This window comes from Chiloscyllium plagiosum, chromosome 31 (assembly GCF_004010195.1).
Source record: "Chiloscyllium plagiosum isolate BGI_BamShark_2017 chromosome 31, ASM401019v2, whole genome shotgun sequence".
In the NCBI taxonomy this organism is placed as follows: Eukaryota; Metazoa; Chordata; class Chondrichthyes; order Orectolobiformes; family Hemiscylliidae; genus Chiloscyllium; species Chiloscyllium plagiosum.
The window spans coordinates 38,705,065-38,720,560 of NC_057740.1; the positions used below are offsets into that span (position 1 = coordinate 38,705,065).

Consider the following 15,496-nt stretch of genomic DNA (forward strand, 5'->3'; position numbering starts at 1 on the left):
CATGGACATTACAGGACTTACTGTCATTGCTGACTGCACAGATTCCATAAACCAGGATTAGATGCTTATGGGAAATTTGACTCATGATGCTTGCTGCTTCAAAGAATGACTATAAGAGTAAAGAAGAGTTCAGTTAGTCAGTTATAATGACAGAGGTAGATATCTCCAATTGCCTCCAGCAATATAATCACCTCCCAACTCTTTTGTTTCTCTACCTGGCTCCCACTGGCAGGGTTAGGCTGATGAATAGACTCTCTTACTTCAAAAGATGTTAATCTTGCTAATATTAGGCAAAAAAGCTGTGGATGCTGTAAATCAGAAATAAAAAAACAGAAGTTGCTGGAAAAGCTCAGCAGGTCTGGCAGCATCTGTGAAGGGAAAGCGGGTCCGGTGACCCTTCCCCTTCACATTCATCTTGCTCTGGTGCATCCCCTGTGCAGCTGTAACCTTGCATACCCCGTTCTGCCTCAGTACCCCATGATCTATACATCCTTGTTTGCTATGATCTGGCTGTACCACTTGCAAAACAAAACTTTTCATTGTACTTAGGTACATGTGACTACAATAAATCGAATCAAATCACTCAAAATTCCTTGAGTGCCTAACTGTGGATTTCCACCTGTCTCCTTTACCTCTCGAGATTTTCTTTGGCTATGTTTTGAGTTGTCATTCATCATCCTTCAATATCCATTTTCCTTACTGAAGTCTCCATAATTCAGTAACCATTTGAAATATCAATGGGCTAGAAGATGCTACTTAGCCCCTTAATAATACGCCCCTGGATACCTTAACCTCGCAAAAGTATATCCACCCCTTTTATCACTCAGTTGCAAAATCTCTTTTGGGGAGTCACTTCAAGATTTTTTTTACTAATCCCCACACTAGATTCTGAACAGTTTAGTTTAATATCCTCCTCACCCTGATCAATTCAATCAGATCACTTTTCAATCTTCTGAAGTCTGCTGTTTATCGCCCCTGAATGGAGAGATGATGGAATTACCTCAGAGTAGTTCCTGTGCGTGTGATCCAGGACTTTCAATAAAACATCCATCTGGTTAAAATAATCATCCGCGTTTCCTTTTCTTATTCCTTTGAAGATCTTTGTAAAGGAGCCTTGACCCAGACTCTCACCCTGTTGTGATTGAAGAAAAGCCCAACTGTTAGTTCAGAATGGCTTCCATTCCCGTCATAGGCACTGGATTGCCACAGCTCACTACGTCCCTGGCTCCTTCCTCCCATGGGGCTTCAAGACAGCACCATTCAGAAGGGGGCATTCCTGCTACAGGTTAGAAAGATATCCAATCACCAGCAACTTCTGAGCTGTGAGCAGTACCACCTGGAAAATTAAGAGAAGCAGTCCCTTTTCATCGTGAAACTCAACATTGTGAACTGCTCTCCACATCACTCATCATCCTGATTTGCAACTCGCCATTTCTGCACCATCTCTGGGTCAAAATCCTCAAACTCCCTCCCTAACAGCATACTGGGTGTCACTGCAGACCATGGACTGCAGCAGTCCAAGAAGGCAGCTCATCACCACGTTCTCAAAGGGCAACTAAGGATGGACAATAAATACTGGCCCAGCCTGCGACACCCATGTTCCATGAACGAACGCAGGAAAGCATTCTTACATGGGAGCAACACATCCTTCCACCAATTAATTCACATCCTTGCCACCACTTTTCCACTGTTGCATTTCTCTTCCCAAACCCTTATACTTTCTAGTTTTCCACTTCATAAAAAGTGAAAGAGCTGTGGATGCAGTAGATCAGAGACAAAAACAGAAATTGCTGGTAAAGCTCAGCAGATCTGGCAGCCTCTGTGAAGAGAAATCAGAGTTTCTGAGGGAGGGTCACCGGACCGGAAACGTTAACTGTGATTTCTCTCCACAAATGCTGCCAGACCTGCTGAGTTTTTCAAGCAACTTCTGGTTTTGTTTGTGAGCTTGTGATATCGATTAGCTTCAGTCTTCCCTTAAGAACAATCTTCACATCACCTTATGGAACTGTTTGCTAATATGAGATGGCCTGGGGGTGTTCAGTCTGAATGCAGAAACCCTATTGTTCTCAGAGTTAAGGATGTGCCCTGAAGTAAAGAAAGGATTTGCAATTCAGTGGCACTTTTCACAATCTACTGAAGTCACAAATGCTTTACAGCCACTTAAATACTTCTGAAGTGTGATTATCTGTGTGATTTACTCAGATATTTCTTTTTATTTCATTCATGGAATTTGGGCGTCACTAGTTTGACCAGTATTTATTGTTTATCCTATATTGCCCAGAGTCCAGTTAATAATCAACCACATTGCTGTGGATCTGGAGTCATGTGTAGGGCAGACCATTAGTGAAGGACATTATTGAACCAGATGAGTTTTTCTGACAATGGATTCATGGTCATTATCTCGATTCCAGATTTATATTGAATCCACTATCTGCCACGCCAGCATTCAAACCCAGGTCCCCAGAACATTATGAAAAGGTGACCTTTTTTTCAAAAGTATTGGCAGTGGGATCAATATTGGTAAAACAGTTGAGAGAACTCCCCAATCTACTTCAAAGCAGTGGGGGGTTGTGGGACCTTTTACACCCACTGAGGAGAGCAATCGGTACCACAATACGGCGTCACATCTGAATAAAGGCTCTTCTGCGCTGCAGGACTCCATCAGTACGTTAACAAACGCTGAACTCATATCTAGAGGTGTTGGAATGGCGTGAGTCTACATAATGGGCAACATTCCCTGTAAGATGCATAACTGTGAGCACGTACAGTCACTCTGTGATTCCACACACACTCGCTGCATTACCTTCTGGTGCCAGAAGACGCTGACACACACACACACAGACACACACAGACATACACACACACACACATACACACACACACACACACACACACACACACAGACATACACACACACACACACACACAGACATACACACACACACACACACACAGACATACACACACACACACACACACAGACACGTACTCACTCACACACACACATACACGTACTCACACACACACACAGACACACACGTACTCACTCACACAAACACACACACACACAGACACACACGTACTCACTCACACACACACACAAACAGACACACAAGTCTCTCAAGGAATAGATCATAGAATCTCTATTAAAAAAGAGGCCATTTGGCCCATTGAATCTGCACTAATCCTCCAAAGAGCATCCCACCCAGTTACCTTGTGCCAATCCACTTCACCTGTGCATCATGGGTAATTTAGCACAGCTAACCCATCTAGCCTACACATCTTTGTATTGTGGGAGGAAACCCACACAGAGAGAATATGCAAACTCCACACAGATAGTTGCCCAAAGCTGGAACTGAACTCAGGTCCCTGGCACTATGAGGCACAATGCTAGCCACTAAGCCACTATGCCACCCTTACTTCACAGGCTCCCTCAACATACCTGAACTAGCTGCACTAACTACACTTTCACTGAAGATTAGGACAGCCAGGCCGACTGGGAGGTGCAATGAAATATGCTGACTCTAAGTGACAATACAGAAAGCTGCTGGCAAGTGCAACAAGGATGTTTGCTACAATGAACAATGACATCTACATATAATGACAACCTGCTTTGATTAGGCTCATTTAGCAAAGCTTTGAAGAAATTTCTTGAAACAATTCACAAGTGCGTCATTGATAAAAATTTGGCATCGATCTTGGAATGACTTATCATATCTACTCTCTGGTAACTTTCTCAGAATACGTTATGCAAGTCATGATGTGATTTACTTGCAACTGCACAACCTTTCTTTGTGGCGTGATCCTTCATGTGGAGTATGTCTTAATTTTATGTTGGACACACATTGGAATAACTGGCTCTCACAGACTAATGTCTCTCTCTCTCTCTTGCTCTCTGCTGTGGAATGCTGCTGCATACACGGAGGCCATTCTGTCCATCTCACTTGCACGGACTCTCTGCTAGAACAATTCCAAATCTAATCCCTCACAGTTCAGTACCTTCCTCAGCATCAAATATCAGCTGACTCTTAATTGACCTTTGAAAATGACCGAATGATCTATTTAGTTGAAGAGATTTGAGGAATGGGCAACAGATCCTAGCCTGGCCAGCAGTACCCCGCATCCCATGGAAAGAATAGAGGTATCAATTCAAATGTTCCTGAAAAGATGATCGCAAATGTTCCCTGTGGCAAAGCAATCCAAAAACAAATTGCTGTCATACAAAACACGACCCCTAGTTTCTCTCCTCTCTGTCTTTTTGATAGTTCAAATTAATGACCACTTATTATTAGTTCCCCAATGAGAGAAATGTGTACTCTATTAAATCTCTTCAACACTTTGCTGTCTTTTTCTACTTTGGCAATGTTATTGTACTCACTGTTCCTCCTGAAACTACTCCCCCCCCCCCCCCCCCCCCCCCCCCCCCCACACACTTGAAATTTGTGTCTCAACTCTCGCAAACCCTTTTCTTGGTGTCAAACCCAAACTTTATTTTACTGCTCAAACTAATTCTCTCTCCTTACCTTGAAGGTGTGTGGAGCTATGTTTGCTATGATGGTTAACCTTCTTGCTGCAGTCAGGCAGCTGCAGATTCTAACCTCCTAAACAATTTGGGCAGATAGTCCCATTGTCGTTATGATGGGGGTGCAGCCTTCTTGGGTAAGACAGAAAACAAGCACCCTGTCTGTTCGCTCAGATGGACATGGCCCCATCTGAAGATGTCACGAGCCAATATTTATCTCTCAAACAATTTCATTAAAACAGATCATGGAATAATTATTGCACAGAAGGAGGCTATTTGGCTCATTACATCTTTGCTGGCCCTCAGTAAAAGCATCTCAGCAAGTCCAAATCCTCCCACATTAACCCTGCAATTATTTTTTTCTCTTCAGTCAACTATCCAATTCCCCTTTGAAAGCCTCAACTCAATCAACCTCTGCCGCAGTCTCGGATGGCGCATTCCATATCCTAACTACTCTCTGTGTGTAACATATTTTTCTCATCCTCCTTTGCTTTTTCTGTCGTTGACCTTGGATAACCGATTAGATCATGCTGCTGTTGGCGGCTCATGTGTGTTGAAGTTCCTCATGAATCAGTGGATCAGTAACTAAGCTCTAATGACTGCTTCCTTGACTGTATGAAACTTTATATACGCAAATAATGATTTCTTTTCATTCAATTATCTCCAGTTATTAATTTATGATTTTGACCTCACCCAAAACACACTTCTTGGAAACTGGGTTGTGTAATGAATGAGCTGCAAGAATTTCACTTCTGGGTTCAAATCCAGAACCATTTGATAAGATGGATTTGCTTGTTAGTTGTACAATGCAATGTTTTTAATCAGTCTCGATCCAGCACTTGACTTGTAGCAAAAGTTAGTTTCTGTTGGGGAAGAATTTTAGAACCTAGGTGTATTTGGCATTTATTTAAGTCTCACGCAGGAGAAGTGGCAAAATGTTGTACTGTTATAGTTAGGAATCTAAAAGTATATTGCACTTGTAGAATCCAGGAAATCTTTATGCTATCACTTAATGCTAGCCTGTTCCTGACATGGGAGTACCAGATACTGACACTGAGTTCTGCGAGTTGAAAGATTGCAGTCTCATTATTCATTGCTGTGATTCACACAGAGGAACATCAACCAGTTCCTACACTCTCTGGAGTTGCAAACGCCTGCACAGGTGAAATTACACTAAACACAAAAAACAAAGAACCACAATGGTGGAACCAAAATCAGAAAATGCTGGAACAGAGGTCTGGCAGCACCTGTGAAGAGAAAGCAGAGTTAATGTTTTGGGTCCAATGAGTCTTTTTAAGAACTGCAATGACATGACCAGGTCAGCGACTTCTTGTTGCCATGTTAATGACTTTTACTCAACATTAATTTCAAACGCTCCCTTCTGATGAAAGGTCGATAGAGGCATAGGTTTAGGGTGAGAAGGGAAAGATATAAAAGGGAACTAAGGGGCAACTTTTTCCACACAGAGGGTGTTACGTGTATGGGATGAGCTGCCAGAGGAAGTGGTAGAGGCTGGTGCAATTGCTGTATTTTAAAGGCATCTGGATGTGTATATGAATAGGAAGGGTTTGGAGGGATATGAGCCGGGTGCTGGCAAATGGGACTAGATTAGGTTAGGATATCTGATTGGCATGGACCGAAGGGTCTGTCTCCATACTGTACATTTCTATGACTCTATGATAGGAGACATTAACTCTGCTTGACTTTCTCTCTGTCTGACTGCGGAATGTTGCCTGAGCCTTCGCTGCACTTTTAGTTCAGATTTCAAGCAGCATGATTTTCGCTTTCATTTGTCAGTCAAAGATTCTTTCTTTCTACGGACTCACCCAGACCAGCTCTTCCTTCTTCACTTTGTGGAACATCATCTGATGGACATTCCTTCGGTGCATAGTTGGGGAAGTGAGGAGGTCGCTGGTGTGACTGTTGCAGACAATAACCAAGTTGGACTTTTCTGCAAGGGGGAGAGATAACAGAACATTGATTGGGGATTGGAGCAATGAAGGACTATCCATCAGGGAAGAGAATCAAGTAAAACAATTGCTTTAAAGCTGCTGGTTTCATTTAGATACTATCTGCCAGTTTATTACAGAAGTGCTGATAACATACCTACGTTATTGTTGTTTGAAACTAATATTTATCTTCATTTTGGGAATCAAATAATCCAAACCTTCCAACATTTATCACTATTCTGAAATCCCAAATGTAACATTGATGGAGAGAATTTATTTTGAACACAGATACGACCATATGAGTTACGAACATAAGCAGGCCATACGACCCTTCAAGACTGCTTTGCCATTCAATAACATCACAACTGATCTAATTACTCCACCTAATCCTGATGAACTTCCATCCGTTTGCTTATCAAGAAGCTATCTATCTTTGCTTTAAAAATATTCAAAGTGTTTGCTTTCCACTGTCTTTTTGAGGAAGACAGTTCCAAATGTCTATTTGTGAAAAAGAAACTCTCTTCATCTCTGTCTCAAATGGGCGAATCCTTATGTTTAATCAACAGTGCATAATTTGAGATATTCCCCCAGGAGGATACATCCTCCCCAAACACATTCTGTAAAGAATCCTCAGGATATTATATACTTCAAACTTGTCTGTTTTAAGGGGAGGTGATGGCATAATAGTATTATCATTAGGATACAAAATTGGTTTCATAGTAGGAGACAGCGGGTGGTGGTGGAGAGTTAGTTTTTGGACTGGAGACCTGAGACCAGTGGTGTTCCACAAGAATTGGTTTTGTGTCCACTTTTATTTGTCATTTATATCAACAATTTAGATGAGAATATAGGAAGCATCATTAATAAGTTTGTGATTGACACCAAAATTGGTGGTACAGTGGGCGGTGAAGAAGGTTATCTCAGATTACAAAGAGATCTTGTTCAATTGGGTCAGAGGGCTGAGGAGTGGCAGGTGGAGTTTGGTTTGGATAAATGTGAGGTATTGCATTTTGGCAAAACAAACATGGGCAAGACCTGTGCAATTAATGATAGAGTCCTGGGTAGTATTGTAGAACAGAGAGATGTAGGGGTTCAGGTAGATAATTCTTTGAAATGTACTTCACAGATAGACAGAGTGGTTAAGAAGGTGTTCAGCGTGCTTATCTTCATTGCTCAGACCTTTGAGTGTAGGAGTTGAGACATCATGTTGAGGTTGTACAAGACATTAGTGAAGACTCTTCTGGAGTACTGTCTCCACTTCTGATTGCCCTGATATAAAAAGGATATTATTAAACTGGAGAGGATTCAGAAAAGATTCACCAGGATGTTGTCAGGAACGGAGTGTTTGAGATATAAAAATAGACTGGAAAAGCTGGGACATTTTTCCCTGGCATGTAGGAGCTTGATTGGTACCCTTATAGAGGTTTATAAGATCTTGAGGAGCATGGATAAGGTGAATAGCAAAGGTCTTTTCCCTAGTGTGGGGAAGTTCAAAACCAATGGGCATGTTTTTAAGGTGAGAGGAGGAAGTTTTAAAAAGAACATGAGGAGCAACTCCTCTTTTACACAGAGAATGGTTCATGTCTGGAATAAACTGCCAGAGGAAGTGGTGGATACAGGTCCAGTTGCAACAATTAGAAGACATTTGGATAAGTCCATGAATAAGAAATGTTTGGAGGGATTTGGACCAAGTTAAGGCAAATGGGACCAGTTTAGGTTTGGGAACATGGGCAGCATGAGCCGGTTGGACTGAAGGGTCTGTTTCTGTGCTGTCTGACTCAATGACTAGGCTATTAATCCTGTAAGCCAGTCCATTTACTAGGGATCTGGGTTCAAATCCTGCTATGGATTAATAGTCAGGTGACAATATCACTACACATTCCTGCCTTATTTGTGGGATCTTGCTGTGTAAAAATTGTCTGCCATGTTGGTCACATGACAATACTACACTTCATTGACTGTGAAGTGTTTTGGGCCATGCTAGTTGCCCATGGACCTTCAGGCACTGCAATGCCATCAGGAACACAAGACTTCATTTGTAAGTTCCTTGACAAACTGCTGCAGTCTTTATCAGAGGAAAGAAGATTAGACTGAAATCTGGTAGGGTGCTCAAAACCAGAAGGAACTTGGGAAAAAGTAAACTGGGAGAACAAGTATCTTCCACTCGTCAATGAGTCTGTGAGAGTGAATCGCAGTCTCAGAGTTTAGGTCATTTGGGACTGTGAGGAGAAGAAATATCTTCACCCAGAGATGTAGAGGTACCGGTGTTGGACTGGGGTGGACAAAGTTCTAAATCACCCAACACCAGGTTATAGTCCAACAGGTTTATTTGGAATTACAGGCTTTCGGAGCACTGCTGAACTATAAACCGCCAAACGGAGTGCTGCTAAACTGTTGGACTATAACCTGGTGTTGGGTGATTTTTATCTTTACCCAGAGAGTGATGAGTCTGTTAAGTTCACTGCCACAGAAAGCTGTTGAGACCAATGCATTAAATGCTTTCAAGAAGGTGTTGGATAGAGTTCTTAGTGTTAAAGGGATAGAGATCTTCAGGTTAAAGGGATCAAAAGATACAGGGAAAAAGCAAGTACAGTGTATTGAGTTGAAAGATCAACCCTGATCACATTGAATGACAGAACAGACTCAAGGGGCAGAATGGCCTGCTCCTGCTCCCAGTTTTCTGTGTTTTAAACCCTTCCCCTGTCATTAGCCCCTCCTCTCCATGTGTCCTCCACCTCCAGAAACCCAGTTCCCACACACTCAAGGAACTTACCCGACGTCTTGATCCTTGCGATCTTGCTTGCCCTTCTGGCAGCAGCCACCTTGATTCGTGGCGCTACTGAGTACGAGAGTTGTCAGCCTCTGATTGGCCAGCATCTCTCGGCGGATTGGAGCTTCACCCATGGGGTTTGAGGTTTGGGGAAAGCACTACCACTACCTGCTAAACTGCCTCATTGGCAAAGGAAAGCTCAGACCTTGCCCTGCCTGGGTCACCCACTTAGTGAGAGGGAATCCCAACGAAAATGGAAGATCCCACCCTTTAGGAGAGGCAGAGGTGGGTTTTAACATCTGTCCTAAATGAGAAGGAAGAGTGGCAGAGGGACATAGGGAGGGAACTTGGGAAAGAAAACTGGGAATATTACCTTTGGGTCTGGGTGGACAGCAGGTGGTGAGCTGGATGCTGATACCTTCTGACATGAGGCCTGTCTTGTGATAATAATTCAGGAGCTCCCTCAGACTCTCAAACTGCCTTTGTACTCCAGCCAGAGAGTAGCTTTTCTCCTTGACAATCAGACAGTCCTTGTAGTCCTTTCCAAATTCTGTCTGCATCAAATAAAAGAGTGTCATCAAATGAAACACAGAAGGAAGCCATTTAATCCATTGCCTCCATGCTAGCCAACAGAGTGCTGTCTTGATTACTACACAGTACTTGGTTTGTATGTTCCAACACTTCAAACGAAAATCCAAAGATTTTGAAAAATATGGTGAAGGTGCCTGCCGCTATCATGCTCTTAGGTAGTTCCAGGTCCCCACCCTATCCTGACTGAACATAAACATCTCCACTCCCCTCTCATCCTTCCAACAATAACTTTAAACCTGGGTGCCCTGATTCTGCTCACTTTTATGTGTGAGTGTTCTAAGTCAGACATCAGTGAATCCCAGATGCCTGTAGTCTTCCTCCTTTTGCTCTTTCCCCTTCAGCCCTTCAATTGCCTTTTGAAAGTTATTTTCGAAGCTGTTGGCACCTCTCCTCTGAAATGAGCTGTCCAGATCATAATAACTCCCTGTGTAAAGCAGGGTGAGGGTATTTGTGCATCCTTGCTGTTTGCTGAGGAAGGAGTAGAGGTTACCAATGGAGGGACTTGGCGGTATGTTGAAAGGCATCTTAGAGAGGCCATTGTGCACTAGCAGGGCTGGAGTTGATGTTAAATTGGGAGCCATTCCAGGTCAATGGACTGGACCAGAATTTCTGGAATCTTCTGGAAATTGAGGAGGTCCATGCCAGTGATGAACATTGTATCACATTCCCAACGTAAACTTTGTAGATGCTCAAGAGACGCTCAGGGAAGTGTGGCACTCATTGCAGGGTATCCAGCTGAGACCTGTGCCTTACAACTGCTGCTCTGCCAGTTAAGGGGTTGAACTGAAGGGCAAACTAAAGATTTGGATGATCTGGGAGGCTACAATAACAGCACTGTTGAAAGTCGGGATGCTGGGTGTAACTTTCTTCAAAGTGGCCCTTATAAGATATAGGAGCAGAATGAGACCATTCAGCCCACTGAGCCTGCTCCACCATTCCATCATGGCTGATATGGCTTTCAACCCCATTCTCTCACCTTCTCCCTGTAACCCTTGATCTCCTTACTAATCAAGAACCATTCTATCTCTGTCTTAAATACACTCAATGACCTAGCTTCCACAGCCCTGTGCATTCCACATATTCCACACACTCCCCTCCCAGCTGAAGAAATCCCTCCTCCTCTCTCAGTTTTAAAGGGTCGTCCCTTCACCCTGAGGCTGTGCCCACGGGTCCTAGTCTCCCCTGCTAGTAGAAACATCTTCTTCATATCCACTGTCATCCTTTTAAACACCATCGAGTCACCCAGGGTACCCAACTGTTCTGCATATGACAAGCCATTTATCCCTGGGATAACTTTTGTAAACCTCCTCACCAGCCCATCCTTCTGTAGATACAGGGCCCAAAACTGCTCACAGTATTGTAAATGCAATCTGACCAGAGCATTAATCAGCCTCAGCAGCAGTCTCTGCCCTTGTATTCTAGCTCTCTTGAAATGAATGCTAACATTGCATTTGCTTTCCTATCTGCTAACTGAACCTGTATGTTAACCTGAAGAGAATCCTGACCTAGAACTCCCAAGTCCCCTTGTGCTTTGTATTTTCAAAGCCTTTCTTCATTTGAAAGATGGTTTACACCTTTATTCTCTCTACCAAAGTGCATAACCTCACACACTCCCACATTGTATATCATTTCCCACTTCCTAGCCCACTCTCCTAACTGGTCCAAATCCTTCTGCATCCTCCCTGCTTCCCCAACCTCTACCTATCTTTGTGTCATCTGCAAACTTGGCAACAAGTCCCTCAGTTCCTTCATCCAGATCGTTAATGTATATATGAATAGTTGTGGTACCAATGCTGACCCCTGTGGAACTCCACTAGTCACTGGTTGCCATCCTCAAAAAGACCCCTTTATCCCCACTGTCTGCCCATTGCCAGCCAGCCAATCCTCTATCCATGCCAGTACCTTGCCCGAACACTGCGGGCTCCTATCTTACTTAGCAGCCTCCCGTGTGACACCTTGTCAAAGATCTTCTGGAAATCCAAATTGGTCACGTCACTGGCTCTCCTTTGTCTAACTTGCTAATTACTTCCTCAAAGAATTCTGACAGATTTGTCAGGCATGACCTCCCCATGGTTTTGCCCTGCACTTTCACATAATCTGCAATCACAAACTGTAAAATCTTATCATTGTTCAAAGTAGGCTAACTGGCTCTGCCCCTTCTTAAACAGGAGTGTTATTTTAGCTTAAATATTAGTTTCTGCTTAACTGTGATTATAGATACTGATGAGTTGAAACTTTATTGCTGGAACAGCACAGCAGGTCAGGCAGCATCCAGGGAACAGGAGATTCGACGTTTCGGGCACAGGCCTTCTTCATGAGGGCTAGCACAGGCAACTTCATTACCAGAGGATTAGTTGTGATTGCTGACGCATTATTCAGGTTTAGTAAAGGGTCAGTCCCAGTCACAGCTCTTACAAATAGTTTAATCTGTGCATCTATGAATCATGCAGTTTCTGTTGGAAAGGCTCTGAAACTAACATCAGGCAAGGGTAATTATAGGAATAGAAGACCATTCAGCCCTCAAACCTGTTCCACCAAATCACAGCTAACCAGTGTCAGAACTCCACCAACTCCCTTTGGTTTTGTCACACATTTTGCTCTTACCAAACCAAAATCCCAGACTGGATTCAAGCTGTGGGTGGAAAGAGCTTCCTTTAGTTTCTATTGTGCCTCTAACTGAATGGTGGGATAGGATTGAGGGGCTGAATGGCCAAGGTCCCTACCTTTGATGTAAGGTTTGCCTGTTCAGGAAAGACTGAAGAGGAATAAATAGCGGAGCAGCTGTGGTCAGCTTGATAGTCATGTGATAGTCATCTCCATGGAGATAGTGAACCCTTCCTGAACAAGGAAATTACCTCAGCCTCACAATTTGGGAAGAAGCCTGGGGCCTTGTGCTGGTATAGCAGAACTCCTGAAATTTCAGGTCAGGGATCTCTGAAGGTCAAGGGGGCCTTTGGAGTAATTTGAGGCATTGCTCCAATAATAGGCAGTGATAGAAGAGTGAGGAAGATGCCAAGAAAGGTTTTCCCCACCCTTCCCCTCTCTGGGTCACTATAAGGCCCGGGTTTTTGTGCCTGTTTCTCTACCCAGGGTCTTCCTCAACCACAAAGGGTCTACCAGAGCAACCAGCCAATGAAATTCAAAACCCTGTCAGTGGTGTCCATTAGATTCGATGGTTCAGTTGCATTGTGTTCATGTAAGTCTGGGTTCCTGATCTATGGTTGGATGTTGGCTCAGAGATATGACCCTGCACACTGGAGCCATCTCTGCATTGCTTTGAGGCAAATCAAATACACAAAACACACAACAAAACCTTAAACTGGCGACTTACTTCAACACAAACAGTCAAGAAATACTTGTTGAACTCCTTAGGGCTGCAACGGAGGAGATAGAGACCTGTCTTGTTTCCAAGCTTCTTCAGCTTATATATGGCAAAGTCAGAGCTGTTAAGGAAGAGTGATCAGCTTATATTAAAAATCAGAGATTAAAAATAACATGGGCCCTTTGAAAGGGCACAGACGTGTGTGGGCAGGTTGGTGGAACTATTGCTATACTGGGGTTTCCAACGTAGTTTTACTTGCCTTTGATGCTTTGTCAAGAGTGGAACTTTTCCAACGGTTACTGCAGGACATCTGAGCTGGCCTTTTGAGTGAGACTAACAATGACCACAAACAGATGAAGAATCGGTTCAGCATTTTGTGAACTTTACTTAAGGATCGCGGGGCATTTGGATGTCTTAGGGCAGCTGAGTGAAGACACGGTCACATCTTTAGATCTTAAGGAGACCCTCAAGAGAGTGATAGAGAGTAGGATCCAGGCAGCTGAAGGCTGAGCTGCTAATGGTGAACAATGGAAATCGCACTGCCCCAGCAGCCAGAATTGGAGGACAACAGAGATCTTAGAGCTTTTTAGACATAGAGGAGATAACTTAGATAGGGAGACATTAAAAATATTTGAAAACAAGCATCAGAAATTTTTTTTAAAAACCCTGCTGGACCAGTAGCTAATGCTGCTCAATGTGCACAGGATAAGGAGCTTTCATACAAGCTAGGAAATGAGTAGCAGATGCTTATTCAAGGGTCTGTAATGATGTTATGAAAGATGGAGACAATTGGACAATATAAAGGTTGTGATGTAGTAGCGGAGCTCCATAACAATATCTTACAGGGTAGCAGCAAAGCTTCTAGACCATCTTCATAACCACCTGCTCTTAACAACCCTGTTAGAAGGAGCCACTGAATAAACAAAAGGCATTTCTTTACAAAGTGACAAGACATTAAAAGGCTGAAGAATGTCCTGGAGACAATTGGCATGGGACCTTGATGGGGTGGAGACCTGGACGCTGTTTCCTCTTGTGTGATAGATGACAACGAGAAAGATATATTCACAAAAAGAGGTTTCCTCTTTAAGACAGAGATAAGGGGAATTTTCATCATAGAAGTCCTACTGTGTGGAAACAGGCCATTCGGCCCATCGCGTCCACACTGACCCTCTGAGCAGCATCCCACTCAGACCCATTTCCACTCTCCCACAACCTTTTTCCTTGTAACCCTGCATTTTCCATGACTAACCCACCTAACCTACACATCCCTGGACCCTACAGGGCAAATTAGCATGGCCAATTCACCTGATCTGCAAATCTTTGGACTGTGGAAGGGAACCAGAGCTTTCAGAGGAAACCCGGGCAGACACAAGGAGAATGTGCAAGCTCCACGCACTCAGTGGCCTGAGGCTGGAATCAAACCTGTGTCCCTGGCGCTGTGAGGCAGTAGTTCTAACCACTGAGCCACCGTGCCACCCTCATTTTCTCCTCAGTCTGTGGAATTCTCTTCCCTGGATAATAGAGGGGATGGGCTGGATCATTACAGTTATTCAAGGCTGAGTTCAATAGTTCTTTAATAGATAATGGAACCAGCAGGAAAGGGAAGCTGAGGCCACAATCAGATCAGGCACGATGCAACCTAATAGCCTCATCTCACTCTGTGTGCATCTGCTGAGTACCACACAGTCAGAGAATCCCGACAGTTGGAAACAGGCCCTTCGGCCCAACAAGTCCACATTGACCCTCCGAAAAGTATTCCACCCAGACCCATTCCCCTAACCTATGACTCTGCATTTACCCCTAACTAATGCGCCTACCCAACACATCCCTGAACATTACAAGGCAGTTTAGCATGGCCAATCCACCCTGACCTGCACATCTTTGGTTTGTGGGAGGAAACCGGAGCACCCGGAGGAAACCCACACAGACACGGGGAGAAAGTGCAAACGCCACGAAGACAGTCGCCCGGGGCTGGAATCGAACCCTGCAGCTGTGAGGCAGCAGTGCTAACCACTGAGCCACCGTGGGTGAAGCTTTGCTACTTTTGGAGATGTGTGGATGGAAAGTTAAGAAATTAAAAGTTTTCAGAAACTTGTATTGCTAATGGCTGGTTTCCCCTTCCTCAAGAACTTGGCCCATTTTCACTGGGCCAATCATAATGACCAAATTCTTGCACCTACGTGATTGGTCCATGGCAGTTGTCCTCAATATGCTCCAACAGCTTTGGTGGAGCCACCTCTTTGCAGAAATAGTGATGTGGATCAGCTGTCAGTCGATAATAGCCATCAATAAGGGCCACGAAGGAGAGGGCTTCCCTCAGAGTGGGAAACTCTGCTTCCTGT

The 15,496-nt window shown here is 43.8% G+C and overlaps 1 protein-coding gene across 1 annotated transcript in view; it reads right to left on the reverse strand.

Annotated features, from left to right (window-relative positions):
* The window catches only part of LOC122565442 (tyrosine-protein kinase JAK2-like), a 116,112-nt gene that overhangs the window by 31,731 nt on the left and 68,885 nt on the right, over nt 1-15,496 (reverse strand). Inside the window, exons 8-13 of the mRNA XM_043721426.1 lie at nt 15,335-15,492; nt 13,164-13,275; nt 9,615-9,795; nt 6,349-6,473; nt 1,001-1,132; nt 22-109 (exon numbers count right to left, since the gene is read on the reverse strand). Of these exons, the coding sequence (XP_043577361.1) occupies nt 22-109; nt 1,001-1,132; nt 6,349-6,473; nt 9,615-9,795; nt 13,164-13,275; nt 15,335-15,492 (796 nt within the window). The remainder of the gene's footprint in view (nt 1-21; nt 110-1,000; nt 1,133-6,348; nt 6,474-9,614; nt 9,796-13,163; nt 13,276-15,334; nt 15,493-15,496) is intronic.